We start from the raw sequence: 17,459 nt of genomic DNA on the forward strand, positions 1-17,459 counted from the left end.
AATTTGACATTTTGTATTGTTTCATTATTGTGTCTCTGATAGTTGAATAAAATCTCATTAATAAAAACCCAAAGCTAATTTTAGTAAAACTGGAGCCTATTAAAAATCTATTGCATACATTCTTTAAATATAATAATTCTAATTATTCATGATCCTTCATTCTTTACATACTAGGAAATTAGCACTTGTTTATAACATCTGAACCTAGAATGTGCTTTCTGTTTCTGACAATGTGGTGAAGATGGCTGGCAGAACAACAAATTCTGAGATTCTCCTCACGGAGAGGTTGATGCAGGAGTCAAACTTTCCCAAGTCCTTCCATTCCCAGCTAATAGGATTCTGTGACTATTTATGACAAAGGTAGATGAGATAAAGTTAGGGCTTTCACTTCTAGTCCTGAGTCTTTAAAAGAGGGGTTCTGTTATTTAGTGTCTTTAGTTCCTTTTACTTTGCTGAGGGCTTACAATGGAGATGTTGTAAAGATAGATGGAGGCACAGATGGAAGAACTATTGGTCCATGAATCATCATAGAGGAAAGTCTCTGTCAACTGAATAAACATCCTAACTCTGTGTGAGCCAGAAATAGAATCTTATGAGTTGTGACATTAAAATTTGAAAGTTTGTTTATTAAAATAGCAAATGTTACCCTAAGTAATGCATATGCTTTTTACATTTAATATACAATGTAAAAAAATAATATACAATGTATTCATTTTAACTTTTATTTATATTTGGATTTTATATTAGGGAATAAAAGCTGTATATAGTACATTTGTTCATTTGTTTTTTTTTCTCCATACAACAAGAACAAATGGTATTTAGGGAATCAAATTACACAATAATTTCCCAAGTATACTATTATGATCTTTCTTCTTTATTTTCTACTAATAGCCTAGGATTTGGAAATTTTGGAAATATATACCTTTTCCATAATAGGAATTTTGGGGGTCAGAGTTTTTCTTTATGTCTATAATAATAGAAATGGGTGAGATAATTGTGTTAAATAAACAGAATTAATTTAACAGAATTAATTTTATTGTTCCTTTAGACATGGCAAGTATTATTGTTATTTTTATTATGTTTTCATTTAAAAAAGTGTATGAAGTATATGAAAGTGAAAAAAAAATAAATCTTATCCAAGAATGTAAGTGCTTATTAAGTAAAATCTGTCATGAGTTCACAAGGATTGCCATTAAAACTGAAATTGATTCTTATCAGAAGTCAACATTTCCTTTAGATAATTATGATTTTTAATGCTATTTCATCATTCATAAAAGCAACACGACATTAGAATTTGAAAAATATGGAGCCTATATATTTCTTACCTGAATATTTGTGCACTGTGTGGAGGAATTTTAGACCAAGTAGAACCTTGTTCTGTAAGTCAGTAAAGTCACTGATGAAGTGAGCTGGATCCCCACTAACAAGTGTCCGTGGTGGCAGGCCTTTCTGGAATTCACACACTCTATCCAAAGTTGTAGGAAAGAGTGATAGAGCCAAGTAGCCCACTGATAAAGCCCAGTTGCTTTGAAAATCTGCTTCTTGTTTAGAATAATATTTTGACCTAAGAGAGAAGTTGGAATTTACATATAAAATTAGTCTACTCAGAATTTTGCCAATTAAATTTTCAAAATAGGTGTTTATTCTACCATTAAGAATATAGATATTCAGACTGGGGATGTAGCTCAGTGGCAGAGTGCTTTCCTAGCTTGAGTATGATCACCAGCAACAGACACCCATACACAACATGAGGGAGAGATGGAGGGAGGGAGAGAGGAAGGACTGTATGAAGTTGGTGTTGATTTTAAAACCCACATTTGAAAATGTGAAAATTATTCAAATTTTAAATAAGGAAATTACTATTTCAGAAAATCTCTAGTTTTTAGTCCAATATTTTGCCCTTCTCATCAAGAGAATGTTATAATTGCAAACACACTGAAAGGTGACCAAATTTCATTATTATAAAATGTAAAGATAAAGCCAACCCCCCCCCCCCAAAAAAAAATTGGGCTTGGATATGTTAGATGACCCTGAGAATGAAATTAGAGATTTTTTCCTTGCAGCTTTTATTTACTTATTTTTTTGTAAAGGCAGTTTGGTGCTTTTTCCTAGTGAAGTGTGTTAGAAAGCTACTTTTAAGTTCGTAGTAAATACTATTACATCTATACAGTCTATTTCACATATTCCAGTCAATCTCCTGACCATGTGAACGACATGCCTCTTCTCTCTAAAATACTTTACACTCATTGTCTTGCTCATGATTCCCTATCTCCTTCAAAACGTATGGAAATTACATGGCTTTTAAATTTCCTGTAGCATTTTTCTGAGTAATACAAGAAAGAAGACTAAGTGTTATGAATTCAGAAAGCAGTTAGAACATATCATCTGGTCAATACCAGGCATATATATGTGTGTTATATGACAGTATAAAGGATTAAATATCTAGCCCCTCCCATGGTTAATGAACAATTGATTGGCATTCCATACTTTTATCAAAACATCAAGACTGGAATAGAAGATGGTGGAGAGGATCTAGGCAGCAACACTCAATCCCTTCACAGCCCAGCGAGGAAGCAGTGAAAGAACAGCTGGTCAGAGAGGTTCCAAGCAGATAGCCACTAAATTCTATGCCACTTTAAAGAAGACCCTGTGGAGGAAAGCAAGTTCCCAGCATCCTGCGGGAGAGACAGAGAGAGAGAGAGAGAGAGAGAGAGAGAGAGAGAGAGAGAGAGAAAGAGAGACCTGAATCATGCATCCTGTGGTTGCATCCAATAGAAAGAACCTGGCAGATGTAACAATGCACCCCTTGAGCATGCAGACTCAGGTCCCTGGGCAGATGAATAAGAACCAGATGGTGAAAAATCCTCAGCAATAAGGGAAGTAGCTCCTGTTCCCCAGCATCTTTAGAAGAATTCAAAGCTGAAAAGTGATGGGCATCTTCTAAAGTCCCAAATCCTGATTAAATCCAAACCAGGAATAAAAATTTTATCCACTTGGGCATGGGATACCAGAAACAGCTCTAACATCAATTCTGATCTTAAATCCATTACTCTTCATTTTGATTTGATAGTTGTTCCTGTAGTATTTGATATCATGCCCTCAATCCATCTGATTGTATTTCTTCTAATGTTTTAAAACATTCGCTGAATTATCCTATCACTCTATATTTGTTTTCCTAGATCAGGTTTACAATTGCTCCTTTTAGCATCTCTTCTCTTTCTTACATTACATGCTACTGTCCTAACCCCTCCATCCATTTTTTCTTTCTTTCTTTCTTTTAAAATCTGGTATGTATTATTCTTTCCTATCATTTCTTTCCTTTTTTACCCTCCTACCCAATTTTTTATCCTTCTTTTTTCTGCCTCTACATAAAATAATAGTGATTTTACTAGCTTTAATAACTATTTCCTCAAACCATTCTAGAACACTACTATATTAAAGTAAAATTAAAAATGTATGTCTGGATTAGAGAAGCTGTGGAGAACATGATAATTAAGTTTTAGCATTTTCTGTAGTTGATTAACATGTGAGTTTTCCCTGAAGTTATTATAGTAAATAGAATTTAATGTCTTTTTAAAAGTGGTGCTAATACTGGTAACATCACAGGACATGCATTGAGTGAAAGTATCAATAACTCAGTATTCACCCACCCCAGTCTCTGAAGAGAAAGAAATTCATTAAATAGTCCTTTGCATAAAAGTAAATGCATTTATATAAGGCAAAAAAAATGATAATTGTCCCAAGAGAAGAGTAGACATAAAAGCAGTATGAGAGAGCAAAGGAACAAACCACATGGAACAGCCCACAACACTTCAACAACTGATCTAGTTGACACAACAGTGAAAGAAATGTTGAGGAAAGATCAGAAAGCTCATGGTTAAAATGCTCATGAGCTAAAAGAAGATGTAGGGAATGAACTTAGAAAATATAAGAAGTGAAAGATGATTTCAGTGAAGAGAGATTCTAAAAAAAGAACTGAACAGAATTCCTGGAAATGAAAATCTTAATAAATTAAATTAAAAATTCAGTGGAAAGCATCATCAATAGATTAGACCACTAGGACTATAGATTATCAGACCTTGACTACAAAGTATATAATGTTGAAAATAAAGTCAATTATAAAGAAACATGGCAAGAGACCGTGACAAGAATATTCAAGAAATCTGAGATAGCATTAAGAGACCAAATATAAGAATCATTTGTGTAGATGAAGACTAAAGAATATAAATTAAAAGAATACACAATCTTTTCAATAAAACAATATCAGAAAAATTTCCAAACCTTAGTAACAAAATGGAATCAAATTTAAGGGACCTATAGAACCTCATGTAGGCAAGATCAAAAAAGATCCTCTCCAAGACACATTTTAATTAAAATGTTTAATATACAGAAAAAGAGTAATTTTAAAAGTCATAAGGGAAAAATAGCAGGTCAGATTTAGAAGTAAGCCAATATGGATTTTGACAGATTTCTCAATTCAGATCCTAAAAGCCAGTAGGATTTGAAATTATACCAATCTCTGAAAGAAAAAGGGTGCTAGCCAAAATTACCATATTCTACAAAACTACCTTTCAAAATCCTCCTATGAAAAAAAAAGAAACTAAAAAAATTCACATACTCAATAAAATATTTCATGCAGAACAAATGAAAAAGTAAAATTAAAACTAGAATAAGAATGAATTTCATTAGACGAATAGTAAACTAAATAATAATCAAGTATGAATTAAGCATTATAAATAATTCAAAATATCAGGATATAAAAATCATCACTATATAGTAAAATTGAATGCAAATGACCCAAGTTCTCCTATCAATAAAGACATGCATTGGCAGATTGGACTAAAAAACAAGATTGAACCATATGTGCTTTACAAGAGACTCACCTTGAAGGTGAAAGGATAGAAAAAGATATACCATGCAAATAGAAACTGAAACCAAGCAGAGTTAGCTACTCTCTTATCAGACAAAATATACTTCAAGTCAAAATTAATCAGAAGAGACAAAGAATATCAGTTCATACTGATTAGGGGAATCATTCAACAGCAAGATATAAGGATTGCAAATATTTATGTCTCAAACAACAGTGAATCTATATACATAAAACAAGCCCAAATTAATATAAAGAATCAAGAAGACCACAACACAATAATATTGGCTCATTTTATCATACCTTTCTCACCACTGGATAGATCATCCAGGCATAAACTAAATAAAAGTTTTTCAGAATTAAAAGAATGCTATTAACCGAGCAGACCTAACAGGCATCTGTAGAATATTTCATTTATTGACAACTGAATTCAATTTCTTCTCAGTAACACATGGAACTTTCAATAACATAAATCATATTTTATAGCATGAAGGAAGTCTTATGGAGTACAAAAAATAATTTCTCACATTGTATTAGAGGACAATAGAATAAAATTAGTTGAGAGATTAAATAATACACTTTTGAATGGGGAATGGATTGCAGAAAAAACGGGATAAATAAAAAGAAATTCTTAGAAACAAGTTAGAATAGAAACACAACATTTAAAATCTCTGGGATAGTATGAAGGTAGTTCTAAGAGAAAGGTTTGTTGCACTGAGTTCATACGTTAAAAAAAAAAAAAAAACAGAAAGATACCAAATAAGTAATCTAATACCTCAAGGAAATAGAAAAAGAACTGTTCCAAAATCGTAGAAGACAGAAAATAATTAAAATCAAGCTAAAATTAGTGAAATTAAGGATAAAATAAAAAAAAAAAAGAATCAATGAAATGAGGCACTGGTTCTTTGAAAAAGTACAATTGATAAACCATTAGCTAAATAAGTGAGAGAAGACTCAAAGCAACAAACTTAGAGATAAAAAAGGAGATGTAACCAAAGACACTTCTGAAAACCAGAGGATCATGAGAAACTATGTTGGAAATTTATACTTTAATTTAAAAAAATAGAAAATTCTGATGGTATTGACAAATTTCTAGACACATACGACCTACCCAAACTCAATCATGAGGATATAGAAAACTTAAACAGATCAATATAAAGCAATGAAATAGAAGCAACAATTAGAAGATTTCCACCAAATAAAAGCCCTAGATGGACTGTCAGCAGTGTTCTACCAGACAGTTAAAGAAGAATTAATGCCAATAGTCCTCAAATTATTCCACAAACTAGAAAAGGAGGGAAACCAAAATCAATTTATGAATAAATGTATCACCCTGTTACCAGATCCAGACAAAGATACATGAAGGTAAGAAAACTTCAGACCAATGTACCCAATGAATATAGATATAAACATCCTTAATAAAATATTAGCAAACTATTCAGAAATATATTAAATAGGTAATACACCACAATCCATTTGGTTTCATCTCACAAAGTTGGTTCAACATTCACAAATCAATAAACATAATTCACCACATAAATAGAACTAAGGACAAGAATGAAAATAGATGGAGGGAAAAGATTTGACAATGTCCAGCTCCCATCCATGTTTAAAATACCCGAGAAACTAGGGATAGAAGGAACTTAGCTTAATATTATAAAAAAGCTATATATGATAAACCCAAAGCCAACATCATGCTGAACAGAAAATATTTAAAGCATTTATGCCAAAATTGGGAAAAAGACAAGGATATCCACTCTTTTCACTCGTATTCAACATAATCTGTGAAACTCTAGCCAGAGAAAATAGGCAAAGAAGGAAATTAACAGAATACAAGCAGGAGAAGTAGAATTCAAATAATCTGTTTGCTGATGAGTCGATCTTTTATATAGAAGACTCCCCAAACTCCACTGTAAGACTTCTAGAACTAATTTAAAAACTTAGCAAAGTAGCAGGATGCAAGACCAAAATACATAAATCAATCACTTTTCTCTACTCCAGTAATGAATCTGATGACAAAGAAATCAGGAAAATCTTACCAGATATGTGAAAGAGCACTACAATGGAAATTATAGAACTCTAAAGGAAGAAATTAAAGATGACCTGAGCAGATGGAAAAACCTCCCATGTTCTCAGGCAGAGTTAATATTACTAAAATTACCAAAAATGATACACAGATACACAGATTCAATGCAATTCCAATCAATATGCCAATTCACAGAACTAGAAAAAACAATTCTAAAATTTATTTGAAAGAATAAAAGACCCAGAATAGCCAAAGCAATCTTAAGCAAGAAGAGCAATGCTGGAAGCATTACAATACCATTCTCAAATTATACTACAGAGTTATGGTAACACAAACAGCATGGCATTGGCACCAAAACAGAAATAAACACCAATGGAATGGAATAGAAGACACAGAGACATTTTCACCCGATACAGTCAAATATCAATATCAAATTGACAAAGTTGCCAAAAACATATTGGAGAAAGAACAGCCTAACAAATGGTGTTGGGAAAGCTAAATATTCATTTGAAGGAAAATAAAAATAGATTCCTATATCTCACCCTGCATAAAAAATAAGTTGAATTGAATTAAAGACCTAGGAATTAAACCAGAAACCTTGCAACAGCTAGAACAAAATTTAAGATTAATACTCCACCATGTCGTTTCAGGCACTGACTTCCTTTACAAATCTTCTAAAGTATAAGAAATAAAACAAATAAGCAATAAAGTAGATGCTGTCAAATTAAAAATATTCTGTACACCAAAGAGTATCAATAGAGAGCCTACAGAAAGGGAGAAGATTTTTGCTACCTGTTCCTCAGGCAGGGGACTAATATCCAGACTACATAAAGAACCCCAAAACCTTAACACCAACCAACCAAACAAACAAACAAATAACCCAATTAATGAAGGGCAATAGAAATATACAGACACTACTCTAAAGAAGAAATACAAATGCCTAACAAGTGTATGAAAAAATGTTCAACCTCCCTGGCAGAGAAATGCAAAGCAAAATTATACTGAGATTTCATCTCATTCCAGTCAGAATGGCAATTATCTAAAACACAAATAATAATAAATGTTGGCCAGGATATGGGGTAAAATGTACACTAAGGCATTGATGGTGGGAGTTAAAATTAATAAAACCACTCTGGAAAGTAGTATGGAGATTCCTCCAAAAAACATGAATGGAACCACCATATGATCCAGCTACACCACTGGTCAGTATTTATTCAAAATAATTAAAATCAGCATACTGTAGTGGTACAGCCACATCAATGTTTACAGCAGCACTATTCACAACAGCCAAGTATGGAACAAGCTCAGATGCCTGCTAACAGATGAATGGATAAACAAAACATGTTATATGTACTCAATGGAGTCTTACTCAGACACACCCCCCCCACACACACACACAAACGCAATTTTTGCATTTGACCATATTTTTACCATTCCTTGTACTCTTTTGCTTTTTCAATAGCATAATTTATAGAACAATAACTTTTAATTTTTTTATTTTAATTTATAATTTTTATCTTTTATTTTTGTCCCCTGTACTTTAGTCATACCACTTAGGAAAAAATGTCTGAGTCACAATGAAAAATTTTATTCTAAGAATTTAATAGTTTTAGCTCTTATAGTTATGTCTAGGATACATTTTAAGTTAATTTTTCTGGTTATAAAATACATACTTCATTCATTTGCACTCAGATTTTCAGTTTTCTCAGAGCCATTTGCTGAAAAGACTATTGGTTAATTGTCTTCACCTTTCTTGAAGATTAAGGGTCCATCAATATAAGGGTTTATTCTGGACTCTAAATTCTGTTCCATTGATCGATATGTCTGTTATTATGTCAGTATTACACTGTCTTGTTTATTGAGGTTTAGGAATAAGAAATGAATAAGAATTTCCTTGAATCTATAAATCAATTTTAGGAGTGTTTCCAACTTAATATTAAGCATTTTATTCCATGAAATTGGAGGATTTTCTCTTTATATGGATCTTTAATTTTTTAAACAATATCTTTAATTTTTCATGTGCCCAAATTTTGTACTTCTTTTTAAAACTTTATAGATTTTATTCTTTTAATAGCATTGTAAATGTATCTTTTTTCTTCATTTTATGATTTTTTTGTTGTAATATATAGAAATACAGCTGATTTCCATATGTTTCTTTTTTATCTTGCCAGGTCGATGAGCTCATTTACTAATTCTATTTTTAATGGATTATATTGGGAAATAGACAAAGTATTAGTTCATTTTTTTTCAACTTTTAAGATCTTTATTTCTTTGCTTAAATAATTTTCCTCACTAGAACGTTCAGTACAATGTTGAGTAGATGTGCCAAGAGTGAGAAAATCACATCTTGTTTCTAGTCTTATTGTCATACCAATATGGATGCCCTTTGTCCAGGTAATATACTGTTCTCATATATTACCCTAGAAGTTTTAGTGTTTTTTAAAAATTCATAAAAGGGTATTGGGTTTAGTTAAATCCTTTTGCTCTGTCTTTTGTGATAATCATACTTTTGTTTTAGTTTTATTCTCTTAAAATCACATATTATATTGATTGATTAGCAGATACTAAACCAATTTGCATTTCTTGAATAAATCAACTTGCATTACTGAAATAAACCCCACCTGGTTGTGGCTTGTAATCATTTTAATAAATTTTTTTCATCCTGTTTACCAGTTGTATTGGGAGATTTTGTTTCTGTATTCATGAGAAGTGTAGTTCCACAGTTCTTACTCCTTGTGAAATCATTCTCTTATTTTGGCATAATATTTAGTAAAATATTGACAGTTTTCTATTCATTCTTATATCTTTGCTCTTACTTTTCTTCACTGCTGCAGACTTTTGTTGTTACCAGATATTTTCCAGTGCAACTTTTTAAATTTATGTGTGTTTTTTTCCTCTATACACACACACACACACACACACACTGCACGCACATATGCACACACACACACACACACACACTTATTCTGTTTATTGAATTGTGAATTGTTTACTGAACTGTGTATGTATTATATATACATTTACACCAACACATTATATAAAGACAATTATTTTGCTGTTGCTTTTAGGTGATGACAATCGCCATCTTAATATGAAACAGTTTATTTCATATTAATACTAACATTTCAGTTGTTTACATAAACTTCACTGCTGTATAGCTCGAATCCTGCTCCTTGCCTTGGTGCTATTTTCAGCCATTCTATTTTCATAGCATTATAAACCCATGGAACTATTTCATAACTATTGCCTTTTGCAATTGTATTTTAAATGAGATAGAGAACAAAACTGATTGAAAATATATTTTCAAAACTGTCATATATTTTCCTATAGAATTTCTTTAACAGTAATATTTATTTCATCAAATGAATTTGAGTTACTGTCCAAGTGTCCTTCATTTCATCACTGAATTCTATCATTATTTATCTCAAATATCGTCATTTTTCTTCAATTTTAATTGATAAATTTATCAAATGTATAACTCATATTGACACTCTTTTTCTTTTAGCATTTAGGATATGTCTTCTGACTTTCATGGTTTCTCATGAGAAGTCAATTTTAAATGTTATTAAGCATTTCTTGTACAAGGGGGTCACTTTTATCTTGCTGTTGTTATTGCTTCAAAAATTTGATTTGAATTCAATTTGTTCAAATGTGATTCTTCTTGAGCTTATCCTGGAGTTCCCTGACCTTCTTGGATATACAATATTTCTAAATCGTTAGGGAAATTTCGGCTACTCTTTCCTCAAATATTCTTTCTGCCCCTTTTTCTCCTCCTTCTAGAAATCCCATCATGTATATGTTGTATCTTTGATGATGTTCTATAGGTCTATGAAGCACTGTTCATTTTTCCTCATTCTTTTTTCTTTCTGTTTCTCTTACTGGACAACATGAATTTACCGATAGTCAAGTTTACTCAGTCTCTTGGTAGCTTCATCTGTCTTTGAATCTCACCTTGAATTATTCTGGCTATTGTGTTTTTTCTACTCCAGCATTTCCATTTTTATTTTTCTATATAATCTGTTTATTGATATTTTCAACTTAGTCACATTGTTGTCAGTTTTCATACTTTCCTCAAACTCTGTTACATGGTTTCCTTGATTTCTTTAAGCATTTTTATAATAACTATTAAAAATTATTCACTAGTATGTCCACCATCTATACCTACTTAGAAGTAATTTTAGTTGACTCTGTGTGTGTGTGTGTGTGTGTGTGTGTGTGTTGTATGCTTGTGTTATTTGCTGGTTCTTTGTGTATTTCCTACTTTTTGTTTTGAACATTGGCAATTACAGGAAATAAAAAAGTAGCAATTCTGAAAATCAGATGCTCACTCTCACTGGGGTTCTTTGTTGTTTGGTTGTTTGTCATTGTTATCTTGGTGACTTGCCTGGACTAATTGTGTTTTCAGTCTGCATTTTCTGTAGTGAGTCACCACGGAAGTCCCTGTTCAGCAAGCTTGGTTGTTAGTTAATTATTAGTTAAAGACTTAAGTTCTACCCTTTGCTGAGGAGCTCTGGTGTGTGTGTGTGTGTGTGTGTGTGTGTGTGTGTGTGTGTGATTTGTGTTCAATAAGTAAGGCCTTGTAAAACTCCACCTTAGCCTTCACTTCTTCCTTGATGCAGGCCTCAAGGTCAGCCAGGAGTTGCAGCCTGGGTCCCTCTCAGTTCTTGTCTGAGTATGTCCTCAGTCATGCTTGTGTTTGTAGCCTTCTAGATCCCCAGGAATATTTCAGAAGTTTTCAAAATCCCCTATGGACTTCTTATTCCCCAGATTGCCTTTTACGATTCAGGCCTACCTCTTGTTTCTTCTGTTGTATCAGTTTCAGGCACCTAAGATGTTAAATGATTCATGCTAATTTTTATCTCCAAATGCCCTCGGCACAAAGCTTTTCCCCCAGAATAAGAAGTTGAAATAACTGCAACTGTCTGAGATGCAGTTTTTCCAAAGAGCTGTTAAGTCAGGTGAAATAATGACATAGCTCCAAGAAAAAGACTTTGTGAGGAGTGGCAAATCCAGCAATTTCTGTGATCACACAGCTGCTAGTTTTCCCAGTGCAGCAGTTGCTAGGTTGCTGGTGTTTAAGACCATGCAAAGCTAGGGAAATGGTAGAAGCTGAGTTAAAATATCACAGACCCTATTTTTCTTATCAAAGTTCTTCACTTTTTTGAATAACTTTTTTCAGTAACTTTTAAGTCATTGGTTAATTCTGATAATTCTAAAATGTTGATTATATCAGGAGTTTTATGAAAGAATAAATTTAGATCTTCATTCTGCTATTCTGGAAATATTTCTTGGATTATTTCTTTCTGATAGATGAAGAATGAAATCTGGTAGAGAAAATTAAAGTTGTAGAAAATTATTTTTACAACTGATAATATGCAAATCTAGGATTTAAGACTTGATGTTCTGGTTCTAGGGTCATATATTTAGTGACTATCCAGTATGTCTCTGACAACAGAAATTACCTTACAGTCATCTCTTTTTCTCTGGCATAAGTTATATTATAGATGTTACATGTATTTATCAAAACAACTCTATATATTAGGTCCTGCTCTTCATCCCATTTTACTGGTGGATTAGGGACTTCTCATGTTCAATAGAGTCAGGGTTTAATACTTAGATTGCTCTGACACACACACACACACACAAACACACAATGATCTTAAACTCTAAGAAAGTATTTTATTCAAAGAATGATTAATATATTAACAAACACAATATTACAACATCTCAGTTTATAAACTATAAGACTCATCACCAGGACTGGAGATTTGCATATTATTGATAGGCATGAAACCTATCTACCATCAAAGGATACCTTCAGAACAATTTTCATTGGCTGCACAGCAATCATATAGTGCAGTAATTTTTTTTTTAGTAGCCAACAATTTGCGGTATTTTTAAACAAAACTAATACTAAATAAGGTCATAAGCTCATATATATTACAAAAATATTACAAAATAATAAAATTTTATCTATATTCTTAGGCACAAAGATAATAGAAGACCTTTGGTATAAAAATGGATATTTGAATACATGCATCTCTTTTTGCTCCTTGAACAACCAGAGGCAATAAAGCTGTGGGTAAAGAGAAGAAGCAACTACATCATATTTAGGATTGAAAATCAAATAGATGAACAACGAAGGATTTAGCAGGTCGTGGAAGTCTGAACTAAAACAGCAATGGAGGAAACATATGCCGTATACTGTGTATAATTCTCAAAACAATTGTGTGTTACCAAGTGACTTTCTGTAAAACAATTGTGTGTTACCAAGTGAATTTCTGTAAAAAAGAAGCCTCCTTTGAAGAGCTGCTAAAAAACAGACAGATTCAAAGTGTCCTACTGAGCTGTTGCTCTACAGGGATGAATTGATTATCTGAATTTCAAAGTAGTGAGTTTTGAACTGCATTAAATTGGGTACAAATGAAAGCAACAACAAGCTTCAAATTGAGATCCTAAGTGAACATATACACTTCTGTCACTGGACTGTCATTGTGCTCTGAGTTGGGCCTTCTCTCTTAAAACAAAAAATGGGAAATGTATCATATGTTCAACCAGTTCAGGAAGAAAGGCATAAACTTAATGAAAGCAAAGTTACTCATTTTAATTGCCCAGACCTACCTATGCTCTACACTACAGCAATAAGCAAGCATTAGTTCTGCTCAAAGAGATTGAGTCTGCTCCTTACTTCTCCTATTTTAAATATCTAGGAGTTAGCATAAATAAAACATACCACACAAAGAAAATAATGAAAATCCTAGATAATATCACTATTATTCTAATATTCACAGAGGTATAAAAAGTAATTGCAAAGGAAAAGCAATAGCAAGATACTATAAAAAAACCTCATAAATACTGATTCCTTGAAATCAGAAATAGTAGAGTAAGTAAAATATTAACAATGGGGTTAGAAGATAAAGTTATGGAAATGTATTAGAAGTTAGGAAAGACAAGAATGTGGAAAATGAGAGAAAAATTTACTTAAATTAGAACTACTAAATAGAAGGTTCAACATAGAAATAATGTTGAATATTATAGACTCAACATTCTATAACAGTGAGAAAAAAATAACATTTTAGATAGACAATGCATTAATTAAAGTGAAGGGAAAAATAGCACACAGTAAGAGAGAACTAATTGAAATTTCAGAAGCTGTGTGAAAAAAATACCCTTCAATATTCTGGAAGGACAAGATACATTGAGAGGATCAATAAACATAATAATTTAGACTTGTTAATAGGTAAAATTTAATGGAGACTTTTTATATCTAAAATAAAAATACTTTAAATCTATGACCCTATTATCATGCAAATAACCAGTTGAGCACCATGGTGGAATAAAGCTATGTGAAACCTGTAAACATTGGTTTTTACCTACCATCAACCCTTCTCCACTCAGAAATAGGATGTCCTAAATGAGGGAGAAAACTAAGAACAAAGGCTGATATAAAACACAGTAAAGTAGGTATGAAGAGAATGTTTGTTTATCTACCTGATAAAAGTTATGGTATGTTTCAGTTTATTTTCTAAAACTCTTTATGAAATCTATCTTTTTATATCAAAAACTAATTATCTAATTGTACCTGATTATCTAATTTTGCACATTACAGCATCAGAAACTGCTATTAATTGCTTACGCCATATTTAAAGAGGAAGAAGAGCTGTGGTTGACATTGACCTTTGTACAACAATCTGTAAAAGCATAGTTTCCTAAAAAGACAATGAGGATAAAAGCATGGGCTTTTGAGCCAGACAAAACTTAAAATACTTTCTGCCACTGACTATTGGTGCAACTTCAGAAGAGTTACTATGTATCAAAATGTATTTTTCTAAGAACTGAGAGATAAGAATATTCATAGTCCAGATTCTGGCACATATACTTCTATTATTTTTTTTTACACAGCTAAAAGTTGACAACTGTAGAATCATATAAGAAAGATAGAAGTTCAAGAAATAAAGTAAATATGTTGGTCTGAAAAAGGAGTTCTTAATTGTACTTATATATGTAGGTTTTTACTTGGAATAGGAAAAGAGAGTTTTTTCCCGAGAGTTAGTGTGTGAAAAAACAGACCATTCATATATAAAATGGTAATAAAAATCATCAAACAACATGATCTTGTTTCATCTTCAGTTACTTATAAATTTGGTCTATCCAAAAATTGGTTAAGTATTTCCAAAAATTATTTAAACATTTCATAGTAATTAGTATGAACAAATAAGGAAGTATAGAAAATAAATGATGGAAAATGATATATACAAGCATCCTTGGACTTTAATCCCTTAAAGAACTCTTAGGCTTTTGAGATTTAAAAGTTGTTTCATCCCTAGGAAAAGGGGATTGTGCTCCAAAGTAACATTTGTCCACTGAATCACATATAGACAGCTTCAATCAATCAACAACTTGCCTCAGTGAAAAGGTTTTTGCAAGCCTCCAATCAGTGACTTCTCTTTGTATCTGAAATTCAAACAATCAGAAATGGTCTGCCTCCAACACACATACCTCTTAGTGTTTCTGAGTCTCACCTGGATAGCTTTATACAGATGATTCAATTCAATACATACATGAAAATCAATCCTTGAGCTCTACACATCCAAAAACTTCTGGAAAATGAGCAGATATTGATGCTGCTCCTGACTACCATGGCTCATACCGCCTTTAGAAAGCAATTAATTTAGCTCTGAATTTTTATTTCAAATACTTAGTGCTGATCTCACTACCCTTTAAGAGTTGTAATCTTCTAGACTACAGTAGTTTTGTAAGTGATGGGGAAAGCCAATATAGGAAAAAAATAGTTTTTTAAAAACTCTTTTCTATAATGACTTGCTCTATGATCTAGTCTTGATGTTGCTAACCTCTTCAATACTTCTTGGCTAATAATCTCACCCTTTTTTGTAGTCATCAAAAATAGATTTAACATTCATCTCAATGATATGCCATTGTGCAATATAAACATCTGCTCTTTAAATGATACTGAGATAAAATACACAAAGCAATGTAAGCCTCCTGACTCTGTTTTGTTTATCTAAAGTGGGTATAGGGTCAGGTGGTTAGTAAGAAATTCCCAACCACATATGTTGTGGTTATAAATATTCCTGTAACTCATCACCCACTCTTTCTTTCTTTCTACCTGGTACCTCACTCTGGATAGCAGATACCATTCCTAACACAGTGCTGTTTTTCTTCCACGCCAAGTCATGCTCTCTCTTTCAACTTCGTTTGCTAGGCAATGGAGAAAATTTTGACTTTGTCTTAGCTGTGTGTCATAATAAAAGATAATATTTCCTTCCAAATATGTGTTAGTCAAGCTGTAGTCTCGGATCAAAAAGGAGCAGAGATTCTATTATTACTTCCCATTATGTCCTTTTGTTTTATAGATCCTAGTTTGTGTTTAAACAGCTTTTAACCACAACAAAAAAGACACCCTTTTTACTCCTGGTTATGTTTTGTTTTATTATTTTACTTTGTTATACTTTGGCGGCACAAGCCCACTTTTCTTCTATGAAATATCTCTTACTATGAAATACCTTTTGAATTTATCCAGGAAAATGTTTCTTGTCACTTTTCTTTTTATCGTAATAATACTAATGGTCAACATATAGGCAAAAAAAGTAACTTGAAAAACATTTTAATGAAAATGATAGTAAAAGATGGGAGGATTGTTGTTGTATTATAATAAAATAACATTAGGTTTGTTCTTACCTACTCTGAAAATTCTTACAAGCAAACTCCAGGGATGAAACATGTGCATCCCACATGTACTTCAACAGGTCATCAAAACTACTGGAAGGTGACATTGCACACTAGCCAAGGAGTAAAGTGTTATTAATTTTTAGGAAATTATACAATACAATATTTCTTCTTAAAAAACAGATTTGAAAAACTTCAATTTGCTGAATGAAAATTTGTTCTCAATTTGCTAAATGAAAGGAGAATATTATTTTAAAGAGTTACTAATGCTTGAGACTGTACAAAGTGTTTAGTATTAGTAATATTAATTACTAATGATACTTAATATATTTTAAATAAAGAAAGACTTAAAAAATTTTTTTAAATATTTAAAATTTTATATTTTTCAAAGCCAGAACTTTAGTGCTTCATTAGTTTTTCTTCTGGCCATGCAATGAACATTCCATGTCTTAGGTGTCAAAAATGGGGGGAATGGGAAAAATGGGAGCATTTGATCTAATCATATGCAATAAAATGGTCAGTTCTCTAAAGGAAACTTGACCTTTGCCCATGCACTTTTTCACCCATGACACATTACTTTGGATATCAACGTTTGATTCTGATTATCAAATGATAATTTTAGTCAACTCCTAGGTGATTGGTTATCAAGAAAGTTGAAGTAAGTTTATCAAATGCACAACCTACTTTAAAATTGTATATCTATATAAATTATTGCTCACTTACCTGAAATTAGGAAGAACCAGAGCACTTTATGTACCATTAAACCATCATTTACGTGTTTACACATCTGTGTGATATATTGGTGTTGGAAGAGTGCATAAAGTCTGCTCAATAATGTATTAGGAATAAGGATGCTGATGAGATATGATGGCATGTAGT

General features: G+C 32.0%; 2 protein-coding genes across 2 annotated transcripts in view; one reads left to right on the plus strand and one right to left on the minus strand.

Annotated features, from left to right (window-relative positions):
• Positions 1-17,459, plus strand: part of LOC308650421 (protein leg1b-like) — a gene marked incomplete at both ends in the record, with an annotated part of 165,479 nt that overhangs the window by 20,997 nt on the left and 127,023 nt on the right. The window lies entirely within an intron of this gene.
• Positions 1-17,459, minus strand: part of LOC308649231 (protein LEG1 homolog) — a gene marked incomplete at both ends in the record, with an annotated part of 38,681 nt that overhangs the window by 1,593 nt on the left and 19,629 nt on the right. The window contains 2 exon segments of the mRNA XM_081294766.1: positions 1,326-1,564; positions 16,593-16,693. Coding sequence (XP_081150892.1) covers positions 1,326-1,564; positions 16,593-16,693 — 340 coding nt within the window.

The sequence above is a fragment of the Spermophilus citellus genome, assembly GCF_964194105.1.
Source record: "Spermophilus citellus genome assembly, chromosome: 5".
NCBI classification, from domain to species: Eukaryota; Metazoa; Chordata; class Mammalia; order Rodentia; family Sciuridae; genus Spermophilus; species Spermophilus citellus.